The sequence below is a fragment of the Trachinotus anak genome, unplaced genomic scaffold (assembly GCF_046630095.1).
Source record: "Trachinotus anak isolate AG129_WGS33_773 ecotype Australia unplaced genomic scaffold, CSIRO_AGI_Tana_v1 ptg000040l, whole genome shotgun sequence".
NCBI lineage: Eukaryota > Metazoa > Chordata > Actinopteri > Carangiformes > Carangidae > Trachinotus > Trachinotus anak.
Window position 1 is genome coordinate 362,501 of NW_027273891.1, and position 16,469 is coordinate 378,969.

Consider the following 16,469-nt stretch of genomic DNA (forward strand, 5'->3'; position numbering starts at 1 on the left):
ACATCCTTTAACAGAAACACCAATCACAAACTGTGTTACAGACTCTGGTAGAGTCTGATCCTGAACAGGTCTTCGTTTGATCCTGGTCTGGTCCTGGTCTGGGTGCTGATCCTGTCCTTTTGTTGCAGTGTCCCTGCAGGCTGCAGCATGGAGCGCTCCGGCAGCATCCAGCTGGACATCCCGGACTTTAGTAACTCAGTTCTGACTCACCTGAACCAGCTGCGTGTTCAGGGCCGTCTCTGCGACATCGTGGTCAACGTTCAGGGCCAGAGCTTCCGCGCGCACAAGGTGGTCCTTGCCGCCAGCTCGCCGTACTTCCGGGACCACATGTCCCTGAGCCAGATGAGCACCGTATCACTGACAGTGATCCGAAACCCGTCGGTGTTCGAGCAGCTGTTGTCTTTCTGCTACACGGGCCGCCTCTGCCTGCAGCTCGCTGACATCATTAGCTACCTGACGGCCGCCAGCTTCCTGCAGATGCAGCACATCATCGACCGCTGCACCCAGATCCTGGAGGGCATCCATCTGAAGATCAGCCTGGCCGACTTGGATGAGGAATCCAGGGAGGAGGAGGCGCGGGGCTCCAAGGGCAACAGGACCCTGGAGGCGGTTGTCCGAGGAGGTGGCCATCATGGCGGTCTGCGGCTCCTTGGCCCACGGGGAGGTGCAGAGGCCTGTGAGGCAGTGAGCCCCATCGAGGAGCCGATCAGCCCACCACCGACTGTGGAGCACAGTGGGCTGGAGGGGCCCGGGGCCACTACCACTGGCAGAGCAGGCAAAGAACCTATCCTTCGCATCAACCGAGCCGGTCAGTGGTACGTGGAGACAAGCAGCGAGCCGGAGCGGACTGGCAGCGCAGAGGAGGGTGGCGGCGTGGACGGGGTCAGAATCAAGACGGAGAGGATGGAGGAGTGGATTGGAGCAGGAGAGCACCAAGAGGAGGGGGGGCCGGTGGAGGAGGGGGCCACCGTAATGATTGACACGTCAGGACGCAGCACGTTGGTGACAGGGCCGGTGGGAGCGCTGGGGGCCCGGAGTGTCCAACCGTCCTCCAGCTTCAGCGAGACAGACAGGTGAGTGTGGCTCTGACTGAACTGAGTGGGTGCCTGATGACAGTGAATGATCACATGTGTTTGTCTGTCAGGTTCAGTCCCACCGGCAGCGTGGTCGTCCTGGCCGAACGGCAGAGAGCGAAGAGCGAGTCTCCCAACAGACCGGACGAATTGCGACAGCCGAGCTCCCAGGTACCTGTCGAATCAAACTTTATTTATAGAGCAGTAATGATGTGTACAGCATTGAACGCCTCTGTCCTCAGACCCAGGAATCAGAGGAAAAACAAATGTAATTGTCCTCAGGTGAACAGGTGAACTCCACAGGTGAACTGTAGCAGGAGCCTGAGGTGTTTGCTAACAAAGACATTTACAAGCTGTTCAGGAAATCCTGATGTTGACTGATCTCAGAGCTGCTCCTCTGTTGTTCACATCTACTAATGCACAAGCATCACAATCATCAAACGTCCGACCCTGTTCACTGACGTCTTCCCATAGATCTAAATACAGATGTCACTTTAGTCTCTGTAACTATGGAAACATTAGCTGAGCATCTCTGTGACTGAAGTTCCCGCTCTGTGACCAACATCAACCTTCAGAGTCACTTAGATCAGAATCAGCTGGGTCTGATTTTGAAACCTGCTGCAGTGCATGAAAGGATGTTAATTACTTCACTGTACCAAGTATCTGCAGTTGTATTGATTATTTATTCAGGTTTTTCCTTTAACTATGTCATTTAGGCAGAATGAGTCTGATGCTATACATTGAAAGCTCATTAGCTGTCTTCCACTGACCGTGGCACTAGCTAGCTTCTTGGCTAACTAATTTAGCAACACAAACTGCAAGCCTCTGTTTTATAGTGTCTGTCAGCACTGATGGAGGAGAATGACAGGGCTCTTCATTTTCTTTGAGAACCTCATAAAACACCTTGAACCTTCTCAGATGCCCCTAAAATGTCCTTAGTGGTCTCTAAATTGTCATTAATTAGACCTAGATACTCCTAAAGGACCCCTAGAAACTCCTCAGTGCTCATTAGAACCTCTCATGGTATGCTTTGAACCTTCTGAACCTCCTAATGGACAAATAGAACCTCTTAAATTTCCTTTCAAAATTCCCAAAAGACCACAGCATCTCTTTGATGATCTAGAACATCTTACAGGGCCTTAGATCCTCAGTGACCCCTAGAATATCTTAAAGAACCCCCAAAATCTAAAATCGCTATAACCCCCCTAAATGATCCCTAGAACATCATCTAAAACACCCTAAAGCTAGATCATGTTAAAAGACCTTAGCACATCCTCAGTAGCCACTAGAATGCCCACTAGGGTCCCAGAACCAGCTTAAGGACCACTGGGGCCACCAGAAACATCCAAGTGACCCCTTGAGCCTACACAGTGGCTTTAGGAACCTCCCGAAGGACCCCTACAATATCCTTTAGATCCGCTACATAGTGTTCTGAAGGGTGTAAAACCCAACGTAAAATGTATTTGTAAGGAAAGTCCTTATTGGCACAGATTCTCCAAGACCCCTAGAACTTCCACAGTGGTCTGTAGAACCTCCTATGGGCACATTCCTGTCAATACTTGAAAAGTATTGAGTTTCTTAACAATCTAGGAAGAAATCAAGTTTGTTTCAGTCTTTCCTGGCCCTGGGGTGTATAAATATTTTGTTCTGCCACTTAGGGGGAAGAGCACGCAGCATTTGATATGGGTGGCTACGAGGACTACCTAAGGGAGCAGGTAGGAGACCGCTGGTTCCGCTACAATCCCCGGCTCACCTGCATCTACTGCTGCAAGTCCTTCAACCAGAAAGGCAGCCTGGACCGCCACATGCGCCTGCACATGGGCATCACGCCGTTTGTCTGCCGAATCTGTGGGAAGAAGTACACCCGTAAGGATCAGCTGGAGTATCACATCCGCAAGCACACCGGGAACAAGCCCTTCCACTGCCACGTCTGCGGCAAGAGCTTCCCTTTCCAGGCCATCCTCAATCAGCACTTCCGCAAGAACCACCCAGGCTGCGCCCCCCAAGAGGCTCACAGTGCTTCCCCCGAAACCACCACCACCTCTGTCACATCCAGGGGGGGTCCAAGCGACGAGGCCTCCCCCAGCCAAGAGGAGCCAGAGGGTGGGGGCAATGGTGGTGGGAGCAGCAGTGGGGGAGGCCAGTATGGCGAGGGTCCCCAGGCCTCGGTCTCCACCACAGGGCCTGACTGACCCAGAGAGGTGGGGGGAGACGGTCGTGGAGGGCTGTCTGATTCCAGTGTACCCGCAGAACACAGGATGCTGAACCCGCTGAAGTCAAAGCAGTGACAGAAAGGACACCTCAGAGTCCGGACTGAGATTTTTCCGCTTTAAACCGCATCTACCTTCACTAACCAAACCGAACAGATTAAGCTAAAATGAAGAAATGCCACACAGTCCAACAACCTCATACACCACACAATGCAGTGGTTCTCGTTTGCCTCCGTCTAGTTTATGTTACAGATTTCTAATTTTATATTTACAAGTATTACAGGTTCACAACGCAGCATCACAACAGTCTGTCTGGTGGAAACTTTGCCAAACTACTTGGTGCCAGTTCAACAGTTTAAATCCTTCATATTTGCCTTGAGACAATCTGGAGCAGTCGGGTTAATAATGATAATCCTGCGTGCTCTTTAAGTGCCACAATGGCGTAAAAAGATTTATTTGAACAAAAAGGTTCAATGAGAAAACTATGTTCAGCTCCAGTGTGATCAGAGTTTCTAATCTTTTCCTGTGAAGCTTGATAAACTACTGTTTGAGCAGGGATGGTTTCACACTACAGACCTCATCAAGAAAACACTGTCAGTCCTCAGTCACACAAAAATGACCCCTCACTCATCACTTGTTTCTTTTTTCCTTTTACGAATGGTTCAGTTTGTTGAAGTGTGTTGAAAACTTCTAATTTGAAACACAACAGGAGAGAGACAGCATTCAGCAGCAGCCAGGTTTTATTGCCAAACTGACACGTCTTTGACAGCCAAATATGAAAAACCATCTTACAGTCAGATGTCAAAGCTTTCATAACCTGACCAAAACAGGATTAGACTAGTCCTTTGGCAGTATCCCCATATCCTGTTTTCCACCATCACAACGTGGGAACGACACCGTATCTCGGTTCAGCCCTTCTCCTGGTAACATTATTTTACTGTTCTGGGAATCTTAGCAGTTTTCCACTCAAGGCATGTTCTTGGCAGTTATCAGAATTTCACAATAGCCAGAACACAACAACCCAGGTCATCACGACCCAGTCCCTCACATAACCTATACACACTAACATATATTAGTTTATTATGATGTATATCAGCTTTCCACCAATTTCCCACCACAAGTGTCACCTCCACCACAATTATTTTCATTATTGATTAATCATCCGGTTACTTCCCTAATTAGTTATTGCATCTATAAAAGAAAGAAAACATGAATGAATAATAAGAAATCACAGTTCCTTAAAGCCCACGGTGACATCTCCAGACTGATTGTTCTGGACTATTTTCCAGAAACACAGCTGATCCTCACAGTTTAGAGACTGGGTTAAGAAGATGTTCTGCATTTTACTTTGAGAAGGATTTAAAATGACTGATTGATTATTGAAATAGGTGATAAACTAATTAACGGGACAACAGTTTCAGCTTTATATAACGTTTGTCATTTAATTCGTCCTGGTTGGATTCAGGTATAAAACTCCAAATCACACAGGTCTGAACGTCTAAATCACCAACTGGATCCTTAGTCACAGTCTGAACTCATGAGGATGTGAGCAATAAATTAACATAGGCTTTCTCTCATAAATATGTTGAGTTCCCCTCAGCCAAGTGTGTGTCACTTTTAAGTGTAATTGTGTCAGATGTGGCTTTAATTACTTAGCGGATACTGGGACAGAACCACAACCAAACAGAAACATGTTGGTTGGGAAATGTAGATTTTTATCTCATCCATTATTAGGAAACTGAAGTTAAATTTCACTTTTTTGATGTTTGGAGTGAAGAGTGAGAATGGGTCAATCTGAAAATGATGTTTTATTGAAAAACTTCTAAACTCTGCATCAAATTTTCCAAACACAAGGTTCACTTACCCAGAGCTTTCATCTGTATCTCACAGCCTTCCTCCAAGAATGGACTCTGCTCAGGTGTCAGCACATGAAGGGGGACTTATTACAACCATGTCCATGCTCCGGTGTGGTACCCAATGTTGAATCACTGGCTGTTCAACAAACCCCTGAAGAAGAGCATGAGATGCATTTGAAAGCTCCAGATGTTGATACAGATGTGTCTCCTTGGTGGTTTATGCAGTAAAAACAGTTAAGTGAGGAGCTCTGATCACACTGGATTATTTGGTTCATTTGGCTGGAAACTGTACAAATTCCTCAGATTACTGTTTGGTATCATCAAACTCAGTTGAGATTAGCTCGACCATCCGGCAGCCTGTTGACTGAACTGACTCACAGCAGGAACAAACTGGACGGCGTCCAGCCTCAGATAAGCTACACAGCTCAGTTACCTCTCATCACTACGCAATACAGCTGCTGCACTGCATAGCACAGCACCACCGGGGGGCGCTCTGACCCACTAACACAGAGATCTCCGTCAGTCTTCTCAGATATTTTTATAAACAAGCATGTCTTTATTGTTTTCCTGTTTTTCTTGGACACTTTTTGCTCTGACAATTTGTGAGACTGAAGACGAGACAGTGTCAAGACCTGATCAGTAACATCTGTCTCAGTTAATGACGCATTTAACCTGCTGCACACAACTCCAGACCTGTTCCAGTCACAGAGGAAAACCATTAGTCTGAAACTGAAGCTGCACATTAGAGCTGGGCCTTTTGATTATTTTCATTATGGATAAATCTGCTGATTATTTTTTGATTCATCAATTTGTGTATAAAATTACAGTAAATCATGAAAAATACCTTATAATTTCCCACTTGTCTGGCCTACAGTCCAGAACACAGAGATTCAGTCACTATCATGAGTGACGCAGAAATTAGAGAAGCTGGAAATAGGAAATACATTTCTAATGATGATACTTCTTCCAGTCCAGCCAGGAGAAAATACAAAAGATAGTTGTGCCATTGTCAATAACTGAGGCAAGTTATGCTAACATTAGCTTGTAGGCTAACAGTTTTTTGCTGACTCATCATGGACAAATATTATTACAGTGGTTGGGAGCTGTTATGACTGCTACCCCACACCATAGTCCTGCTTTTGGAGCGAACATCTGGGAGCTAGTTTGTTCCGTTTTTAGCTGATGCTGACTGACATCAATTTTCCTTAGACAAGCACACAGGAAATTAAGATATGTATGTACAAATTATTTTTCAATTGGTTCAAAGCCACATCCTCATTACTGATGGAGCTAATGCTAACGTGGGCTAGCTCGCTAAGATTAGCCAGCTAATGTGGACTTACTAACATGACTGCACATCGATGTTCCTAAAACAGACACAAAGAAAATCAACATTAGCTTACAAGCTAACTGACTTTTATTTTGCTTAAGCACATTCAACACTGCTAAAAATGCTAACGTGTAAACTAACTGATGATGGCTATTTAACATTAGTGAGTTTTAGTTTCCTTAATCACAGTAAATCAACATTAGCTCACAAGCTAACACAGGTTTTGTCTTACTCAAGTAAAAATAGTTCATGAAGTCATTAAACACCACAGACCTACTGCTCTAAGCTAACTGTAGTTAACTGATATTGAGATTTAACAGTAGTTCATTACAAACTTAAAAATCAGCATTTACAGAAATCAAATCAAGTTTTGTATTTTTAGTATTGGAATCGTTGTTTTCAGATATTTCAGGTGAACATCTGTTTGATGTCCAGTACTGATATAGGCCCAGAACATGTTTAGCCTAGCTTAGCACAAGGACTGGAGGTAGAAGGAACCTGTTAGCCTAGCTATACAAAACTTTCATATTTTCAGGGCTAATATATTCACTTTAGCTCTCTGGCTAATGTTAGCTTTCCAGCTAACAGGCAGTTAGCTTTTTCAACAAGAGTACAATTTGCATATGATGATGATATGTTTCATATTGCTTTTTGTCTGCAACTAAGAATAATTTTCATTCTTGATTAATCAGATTGATTAATCAGATTAATGTTAAATTAGTCTGGGGTTTTTAACAGATTAAAAAATCGTGAAAAATGAATGTCATAATAATCTCCCAGAGTCCAAACTTCTGTGTTTAAATAGTTGAGTTTACATCGTACAGACTGGAGAAGCTGGAACATCATGCATTTGGTATTCCTGTTAAAAAGCTCATCAACGATGAATCGATCGTAACGACATGTTTACTTTGTTAACCTGATCAATTCAGCTCTAATAGTGTTTAGTAATTTTACTGTGACCTACAGGTAAACGTGCAGTAGAGGTAATGCATCATTGACGGCAGATGTGATGAGGGATTGACAGGATGAGGAGCCAGACCCAGTCAGACCAGATGGATGTAGTAGTCAGGCCATGGAGCTGGACAAAAAAAAACCCTCAAGAGGTCAAAGTTCTGCTGGAGGGTGGAGGCAGGTCGGAGCACCTGGCAACCAAAGGAAAGACGGCGTGGCCATGTTGGCCCTCCAAAACAACTTCAGCACTTATCAGAGACGGGGTCTGACAGAAACTTTTTATAAAAACAGAACAATGAAAAATCTACACATATTATCAAACATATTTAAACTACTAAGATGTGTTTTTGCATATGAATAATGTAAACAAGCTAGGAGTTGGATTGAGATGTATGGCAGGTAGCACATGGATCGGCTGTTACTGTTTTTCTACAGAACTGTGAATCAGACTTTCAGTGGACGGTCAATTTTTTTATGCAAGTGAAGCCAGCGGCTCTGTCCTCACTCCGGCTGGCTGGACTCGAGTCCCGGATCGCACCGCCGCACTCACTCTTCAGGCTAAACCAGGAACTATCAGGTATACAGACTCAGACTTTCCCTACGTAGCAGAATGCTAATGGCTAAACCTCAGTGTGAGAGATCAAACTCACCTGTAAATAAATAATGGCAGCAGGTAAGAAATCTCTGCAGGTCACTGCAAAGGACGGCATCACACACAAACCAGGGCTGGGCAATATGGAACAAAATTCACTAGTCATGGTAACCACAAGACCTCTTCAGAAAATACTGGTTTGTGGTTGGCTGACACAGTTTGTTATGACTTCTGTTGCGGTAACCTTCACCTCCTCAGTGTCACATATCAGCTGATCTCAGTCCTGTCTTCAGGAATATTTACGTTCAGGAGTTTTAACACGACACACAGTGTTTGTGACAAATCTACAGTTGTGAGTTAAATCTGTTGTGCACAAATCTTCAGTAGAGTTGCAACTAAGGATTATTTTGATTATTGATTAATCTGTTCAGTGTGTAAAACTGCTCATCACGGTCCGAGCCACTGTGACGGCTCCATCGCTCCAGATCTTTATTCACTGTAAAACAAGGAAGCAGAACAGAGTCATCGATTATCAACAGAAACAGAATCACAACACAAACAGTTGGTTCAGCAGAACAAAGAGACTGAAGAGTCGATCGATCAGGTCACAGATAATTATTCATTCATTACTTTGATCAGTAACGAGTCACTGCAGTGTTTTCAGCTGCTGATCAAATGAAGAGAAACTGTTGTTGACCTCAGTCATCGCCAACGTCTGTCTCCAGCTCAGACAAGTTGTAAACATCATCAAGTCATGAACTGGTCTGAACCGGTCTGAGAACCAGCAGTACCTTTCCTCCTCTCTGCACTGAGATGAAGCAGAAAGGACTTGTTTTCAGTGAACTTGTCATTTCAAGCCAACTAGTCAAGAAGCTGCTTCCAGAACATCTGGTCCGGTCCAGTCCGCTCTGGTTCAGTCCAGTCTGATCTGAAGAATCTATAGAAAAGGGAACGTGGGACAGGAGTTGACCTGACTCTGTTGATCAATCAGCAGAGTTTTCACTGAGCCTCTGTCTGATCCAGTTCAGTGTTCAGTTCATTTCCTGTGAACAGTGACATCACGGGTTCATGTGACATCATGACATCATGTTTTTCATGAGTGAAGCTTCAGTGGATCAGAGATGATGTGAAGGTTCAGTGACTCAGGATCCAACTTCTCCTCTTCAGTTCAGCTTCAACCTCCAAACTGTGAAAACAGCCCAACCTCATCTTCATCATCGTGTCTCTTCTCACTGACTCACTTTGCTTTAAACCAAACGCCAAACGTTGCTTCATGTGTCTTTACTTGTTTATTTTTTTTACTGTGTGAATATCCAGTAACTTTGACCACAGCCTGCCTGAGTCTGATCTTTAGATGTTTTCACCTGATGAGATTATTCTGATGATTCTCAAAGATTAATCTATCGAAGATGAGTCAAAGAAAATACAGCGTTTAGTAAATTAACTTTTAATACTGTACATTTTATAAAGAGGAGGTAGTCACACGTTCTGTAGTAGAACCTGAAAGGTTTGATGTGAAGATCTTTTACGTTGCATGTCATGTTGCTAAAACATGGGGAGGGGGGGGGGTGAGGCCAAAGGTTGATTATAGTTTAGAAAAATGTGAAGAAGCGTCTTTCACTATGACCACTAGATCACTCACAGGTCGCATCTCCTTCAGAGGAAATAAAGCACTTTAAGTGTCAAACCGCAGCAGCTCGCCTCGTTCTTTACCCACAGAGACCTGAGACCACCTGAGACCTTCATCTCACCTGGAACAGGGAAGACATGAGGACAGACCTCAGTCAGTCCCTCACAGGACAAACACACACAAACAGAAATCATGAGTAAATAAACAACCACATACTGACTCAGCTGACATGAACACAAACACTGACACACGTTCGTCCCTCTCATCAGGAATCTGAGGGAGATGACTTCAGTCAGAGCTCTGTTCATCATGTTGTCGTCCAACATCACAATATTTGTTACACAGGATCATTGACTTTGACGATATTCCATCTATAAAAAGAAAAACAATGATTTCAGTCTCTAACTGTTTATTGTGTTTTGACTCAAATGAAAGTTCAGGTACCAGAGACCAGAACTGTACAAAAAGAACAAACTTCAGTGAAAAGGCAACAACTGATACACAACATCAGTAATTCATGTAGTTTTCCATGTATGAACTGGTATTAAAGCAGCAGCAGTTTTTATTGGCTGCAGGGGTCGGCCACTCTGCCGACAAACAGCAGCGTGTTGATGGTCGACTCTCTGATGAGCAGCAGGAACGGGCGGTCAACCAGAAAAACCTCTCGGTTCAAGTTGATGGAGCGTCCGATCACCAAGACGGCAGTGGCTGCCGCCGCCTCGCTGCCCTCCTCGTTCACCTGACAACCAGGAAACAGGTTTATTAGGATCCTGTTGCTCTGACTATATAAACCCATCGGTGAGAAGCTGATGTCAGCTGTATCTGACTTACCTCCAGGAAAGCTTTATGGTAGGCGTCTGAGATGAAGAGACCATCACTGCCATCCTCCAACATCCCTGAAACACACACGCTTGTGAATGACAGGTAAAACAGGAAGTCACCTGTCAGTGCAGCTGGATTCACCAAATTTGCTGTTAAAGTAAAACCTTTGTGGATCATCTCATTAATCTCACCTGACATGTAGCTTAAAGATAAATATCTACAGCAGTAACTGCGGCGTACGGTCCAGGTTGATGTTATTCACCTGTAACCTGGTCTCTACCTGTGCTCCCACTCTGTGTGATGTGGATTTTCTACTGAGATTAGTGGATGTGTTTCAGGTTGAAGCACCTGGCAGGCTGGCCTTCTCTGGGCTGAACAGGTCTGTCAGTCCCATGGCCTGCAGCTTCTCCTTCAGACTGAAACTGTCCTCCACCTTAAATCGAGGGATTTGGACGGAGACTGTGGTTTCCTTCATCTTACTCAACCAGTCGTTCAGTTTCGTCAGGTCCAGACTCTCCTCAACCTCAACACACACAGACAACAACATCAAAGTAGCCAGAAGACACCATGATCCATGATTTGTAGACCTGAACATCTCTGGCCCTGCGGTTCTGTCATTTATAAGACCTGGTCCTGATGGTCATGTTTTCTCCTGTGGAGTACCACAAGGTTCCTCCATGATTTAAAGTAAATGTTCATTTATATGCAGATGACAATCGTAGTCCCTGATCATCTCCTCACACCTGTTTGAACAAAGACACCACTGTCACCACCAAGGGCTGTATAACTACTACAAAACCAAAAGGTCAAAAATCTGCATAGTTGTGTTGATTTTGCTAGAGGCAGACCAACAGCATCAGATACTGATGAGCTTCAGCTCTGCAGCAGATAAAAGATATGAGCAGTAAAAGAAACATACAAAGAATTGTGTGATAAAAATAAGGAGAAAAAAAAGAAAATAAATGTTGACGCTCTGAAAAAAGTCTCATGCATGAAAGCCGGACTGAAAGAAAAGATCTAAAAACCAGCTGATGTTCAGGACTACCTGACTGAGAGTGGTGCCTTTGCTCGGCAGGATGAGCACCATAGTGATGTCGTCTCCGCGGTACGGCATTTCCAGCATCTGGACCTGGTCTTCAGGGAAGTACCTGTACCTGAACCTGGTCTCCTGGTACATCATGTTGACTGAGCAGCTGCGACTGTTGTTAACGTGGAAGTCTGAGACAAAGACGTCATCTTTGTTGAACTTGTTCTTCCATTGACCCTGAGAGGCAGAGGCGACAGTGAGGTCCGTCAACACTCAGAGGAAAATTCACATCTAATTTTTATAATTCCGATTATTTGACGGTCAGGAAAACCACAAATTCTCCTTATTTGCAGACAATGTCCTGCTTTATATTTCTGACCAATTTCAGGCTATAAATTGAATCTACATAAAAGTGAGCTGCTTCTTCTTAAAGCTTCAGTAAATATTCTTTCCCTTCAACCCTCTGGGACCAGCACCAGAGTAGACCACTTATGTGGAGTCACAGTTTCATAATCACATCAATGTTCTGATTTCACTGATCTTTTAATGTCAGAAGATATTTCTTCCACTGGAGTAAAGCAGTTTGCTTTACTACTTTATACAGAACATGATGGAGATAAAACACTAAACTCAGATAAAGGATGATCATACAAACGTTTGAGTACTTCTACAGTCTTTTATCAGTCAGGTACCTTGAAGTAGATGGTGTTGACAAGGACCAGGACAGTGTTGGAGTCCAGCGCCCCCCGTGGCAGAGTATCCTGGATCCGGTTCTCTGTCTTGTTGGAGATCCAGTTGTTGATGGTGGCCCGGGCCCTCTCTGGGTTCTCCTGCAGCACAGATCCAGGGTCAGTAGAGTAACTGATACCTGAGGGCACATGATGAGGTGTGAAGAATGAGAAGTTACCTTGAAGTTGAGAGGCAGCAGTTTGGCTCCATACACCCTCTCACTGATGTTCTGATACGTCTCATTGAAGACCAGAGACTTGTCCCCAAACAGTCTGTTGGCAGAGACCAGCTCGGTGGTCTCGTCCTTCTTCCTGAACAGACGACAGTTGAGTTTGGCAAAGAAGAAGTGGACCTGGTCTGACGTCTTTTCTTTGATGGTGTCAAACTCAAACACCTGTGGAGACAGAACATAGTGGGGGTTACACAGGTGGAGGTTACACAGCTGCTAACAGCTGGAACAAATGATTCAAGATGTGAAGATTCAGTTGAACCTGATCAGACCAGGTTCACCTCATGATTCTGTTTCAACAGTTTAAACAGAACTAAATGTTGAAACTCTTCATGTCCTCCTCCTCGTGTCTCAGTGTCGGATGTTTCTGTGTTCGTGTTCATCATGTTGTGTCAGACTTTGTTCCCCAGCATCACCTGATGTGAACAGTCAGACCCAGATTCTACTTTAAATTTACTTTTGAATTCTTCTGATTATTTCTGATGAATTCATCACTGACTCATTTTGATTCTCTCAGGCCTCCTTTGTGAAACCTGTTAAACTCCGACCGTGAACAGTGAGAGTTCATGTCGTGGTCTCGGCGGTACTGTTCTCTCTGACCTTCATGATCTGCTCCAGTGTCTGGTTGCAGGCTCCCAGTTTGGTCATGGCGAACGCGGTGGAGACGCTGAGAGGGGACATGAAGATGTTTGACTCCGGGGTCTTGCTGAGGGCCAGCTGTTTGTACAGCGACAGGGCGAAGCGACCGTTTGCCTTCGAAAGCTCCCACACTCGGGGGTTGGTGGACTCTGGGACTGGCTCGGGCTCAGGGGTTGGGCCCTCGGGGTCGGGGCTGCGGTAGATGCAGCGCGGCTCTAGAGGGAGGTCTTTGGGTTTGGCACTGCAGATGTCCGGACGGACGGCGAGAGAGATGAATGGCAGGGACGCCAGAACCAACAGCCAATCAGCAGCCCTCATCCTGGAGAGACATGTTTATAAACGATAACAAAATAAAGTCAGAGACCATCATCATCATGAAAATAACAAATCGTCAGATAAAGATTTTCCTGTTTTCACTCTTTGGTGAGCAGGTGAAACAGACTGAGACTGAAAGTCATTTAGTCATTTAGCAGACGCTTTTATCCAAAGCGACTGACAGAAAGGGGAACAATCAAGGTTAAGTGCGATAAGAAGTGTTAGCGCAGCAATAAGTGCTAGTGACGATTCTTTAAGTGTAGATTTGCTATGTAGTGCTAGGAGAGAAGGTGCTCTCTGAAGAGCTGGGTCTTCAGGAGTCTTTTAAAGGTAGAAGTGCTCTGGTAGGAAGTGGTAGTGCGTTCCACCAACGGGGGACAACGTGACAGAAGAGTTTGGATTGCCTTGGACGGATGGGTGGCAGAGCCAGGCGTCGTTCGTTAGAGGAGCGCAACGGTCGTGAGGAAGCATATTCCTGTACCAGGGCGTTCAAGTAGGTAGGTGCAGTACCAGAGACAACTTTGTAGGCAAGCATTAGAGATTTGAACTTAATGCGGGCTGCAACAGGTAGCCAGTGGAGCTCGATGAGCAGCGGGGTGACATGTGACCTTTTGGGTTGGTTGTAGACCAGGCGCGCCGCCGCGTTCTGGATCATCCGAAGTGGTTGCACTGTGCGGGCTGGGAGGCCCGTAAGGAGGGCATTACAGTAGTCTAGTTTTGAGATGACCACAGCTTGTGTCAGGAGTTGAGTAGTATGTTGAGTTAGGTAAGGTCTGATTTTTCTGATGTTGTAAAGTGCATAGTGGCATGACCGGGCAACTGAGGTGACATGATTGGAAAAGGTTAGTTGGTCATCAATCATAACCCCCAAGTTTCTCACCACCCTGGTGGGGGCGAGCCATAGGGAATCAGTTTTGATGTTGATGTCATGGTGTATTGTAGGTTTAGCTGGGAGAACCAGCAGTTCAGTTTTTGAAAGATTCAGCTGGAGGTGATGTGCCTTCATCCATGTGGCGATTTCTGAGAGGCAATCAGAGACCCGTGCAGAGATCGAGGGGTCATCAGGAGGAAATGACAGATACAGCTGAGTGTCATCTGCGTAGCAGTGATAGGAAAAGCCATGTGAGCGAATGATCGGACCCAGGGAGGTGGTGTAGATAGCAAATAGTAGGGGGTCCAGCACTGAGCCCTGGGGTACCCCTGTGGTGAGGTGATGCGAGGTGGACGACTGTCCAAGCCAGGATACGCTGAATGAGCGCCCTGTCAGGTAGGATTCAAACCAGGAAAGAGCCAAGCCAGAGATGCCCATGTTAGAGAGAGTAGAGAGGAGGATGCGATGGTTAACTGTGTCAAAGGCAGCTGATAAGTCAAGTAGAATGAGGACAGAGGACTTTACAGCTGCTCTTGCTTCTTTTAAGGCTTCCGTCACAGACAACAGGGCAGTTTCAGTTGAATGACCGCTCTTGAAACCAGATTTGGATCAAGAAGATTGTTCTGTAGGAGGAATTCTGAGAGTTGTTTAGCCGCTGCCCGTTCAATAGTTTTGGATAGGAATGGAAGAAGCGAGACAGGGCGATAATTCTCGACCTCAGCAGGGTTAAGAGAGGGTTTCTTGAGTAGAGGTGTTACCCGAGCTGCTTTGAATGCAGTGGGAAAGGTGCCGGAGGTCAGTGATTCATTTATCACATGTGTGATAGCTGGCGTGATGGTTGGGCTAATGGTTTGGAGGAGGTTTGTTGGTATAGGCTCCAACGAGCATGTAGTAGGACGGCTACATGTCAACAGTTTGGATACCATACTCTCAGAGAGGGGTGTAAAGCCAGAAAAAGAGGTGCTAGCAACTGTGCTTGGTTGCGAAAGTGCAGTAGCTGATTCAGTGCCACCCAGCTGAGGTACAGAGAGACATGTAGTAGGACTGCTACATGTTACAGTGCTAGGAGTTGGGTGGAGAGCTAGCTGGACTGAGAATTGGCTGCTGATTGCTGCCACTTTGCCTGTAAAGAATGATGCAAATGTATTGGCGGTAAGGCAGGTAGGAGGAGGAGGCGGAGGGTTGAGTAGTGATTTGAAGGTGGAGAAAAGTTTCCAGGTGTCAGTGACACTGTTGACTTTGAACAATTTCACCAGTGGACCTGGGCCAGTGAGGACCAGTGTGGACCAATGTGGACCAATGTGGACCAGTGAGGACCACTGGTGTCTCACTGGTGTCTCACATTGGTCCTCACTGGACCAGTGTAACAGATCATTTTCTATCAAAACACCTATAACCACCTACACTACAAACACACAAACTCATCTCACAGCTGCCGTGTGTGTCTGTGTCACTGAACATTAAAAAGTAAATTCACAGTTTAGACAGAAAAACATTTTAAGACTCAACAAAATAAAATCTCCAGATTTTTAACATCATGAGTTTTTGTGTTGTTGTCATTAAATTGTTGTACATTTTACATATTTGTGTTTTATTGTTTGTACTGTTTCCGTGTGTGAATTAATTTCTTCTTGTGTTTGCTTCAAACTGTCTTTGAATGGACAAATACAATATTTTGAATGACACTGAACTGACATTTAAACTTTGAGTCAAATTAACAGGTTAAACTCAAATTTAAAATATTTGTGTAGCTCTAACTGTTTTATACTTTTACACTTTGTTACATATGATCATGTTCTTAAGTGTTAAAATGAAAGACAAAAAATATGAACAAAAAAACATAAAATATAAAGAAAGAAATTCAGGTTCTTACAGGAAATACACTGTTTCCAAAACATACAACAGACCCAACAGAACCCACTCTCAGTCTGTAATAACCTGACAAACCATGTGCTACAAACAGATTTCCTGATTGAACAAAGAGTTTTAAATCTTACCTGAGCAGGTAGACAGCAGTGTGTGTTCAGACAGTCAGTTATGTGGTTGCAGCTGAACTCAGGTCAGTGTCCTGCAGAGCACTGAGACATCAAGTTAACCTTTGAGACATTGATCTGTTCGTCAGCAGTTTTATACCAGGAAACATCCGGACACAAACACCACGATGATGAACTCACCCTCAGGCTGATCACTGATCA

At 44.9% G+C, this 16,469-nt stretch overlaps 2 protein-coding genes across 2 annotated transcripts in view; one reads left to right on the top strand and one right to left on the bottom strand.

The window, feature by feature from the left end:
• The window catches only part of zbtb37 (zinc finger and BTB domain containing 37), an 11,221-nt gene extending 1,517 nt beyond the window's left edge, over positions 1 to 9,704 (top strand). Inside the window, exons 2-4 of the mRNA XM_071472836.1 lie at positions 129 to 1,073; positions 1,145 to 1,244; positions 2,732 to 9,704. Of these exons, the coding sequence (XP_071328937.1) occupies positions 148 to 1,073; positions 1,145 to 1,244; positions 2,732 to 3,265 (1,560 nt within the window). The 5' untranslated portion in view covers positions 129 to 147 and the 3' untranslated portion in view covers positions 3,266 to 9,704. The remainder of the gene's footprint in view (positions 1 to 128; positions 1,074 to 1,144; positions 1,245 to 2,731) is intronic.
• A 330-nt stretch (positions 9,705 to 10,034) lies between these two features.
• serpinc1 (serpin peptidase inhibitor, clade C (antithrombin), member 1) lies at positions 10,035 to 16,420 on the bottom strand. The gene is made up of 8 exons (XM_071472837.1): positions 16,272 to 16,420; positions 13,050 to 13,407; positions 12,399 to 12,614; positions 12,184 to 12,321; positions 11,510 to 11,728; positions 10,813 to 10,987; positions 10,474 to 10,538; positions 10,035 to 10,381 (listed from the first exon to the last, which is right to left on the bottom strand). Exons 2-8 carry the CDS (start codon positions 13,404 to 13,406, stop codon positions 10,205 to 10,207), a joined length of 1,347 nt encoding a protein of 448 aa, XP_071328938.1. The 5' UTR covers position 13,407; positions 16,272 to 16,420; the 3' UTR covers positions 10,035 to 10,204.
• Between the last annotated feature and the right edge of the window lie 49 nt (positions 16,421 to 16,469).

Coding starts and splice junctions, on each gene's coding strand:
- serpinc1 (XM_071472837.1), bottom strand. CDS start 13,406: ATGAGGGCTGCTGATTGGCTGTTGGTTCTGGCGTCCCTGCCATTCATC. Junction 10,988..11,509: donor AAGGCACCACTCTCAGTCAG/GTAGTCCTGAAC, acceptor GTGTGTGTTGAG/GTTGAGGAGAGTCTGGACCT. Junction 10,382..10,473: donor ACCATAAAGCTTTCCTGGAG/GTAAGTCAGATA, acceptor CCTGGTTGTCAG/GTGAACGAGGAGGGCAGCGA.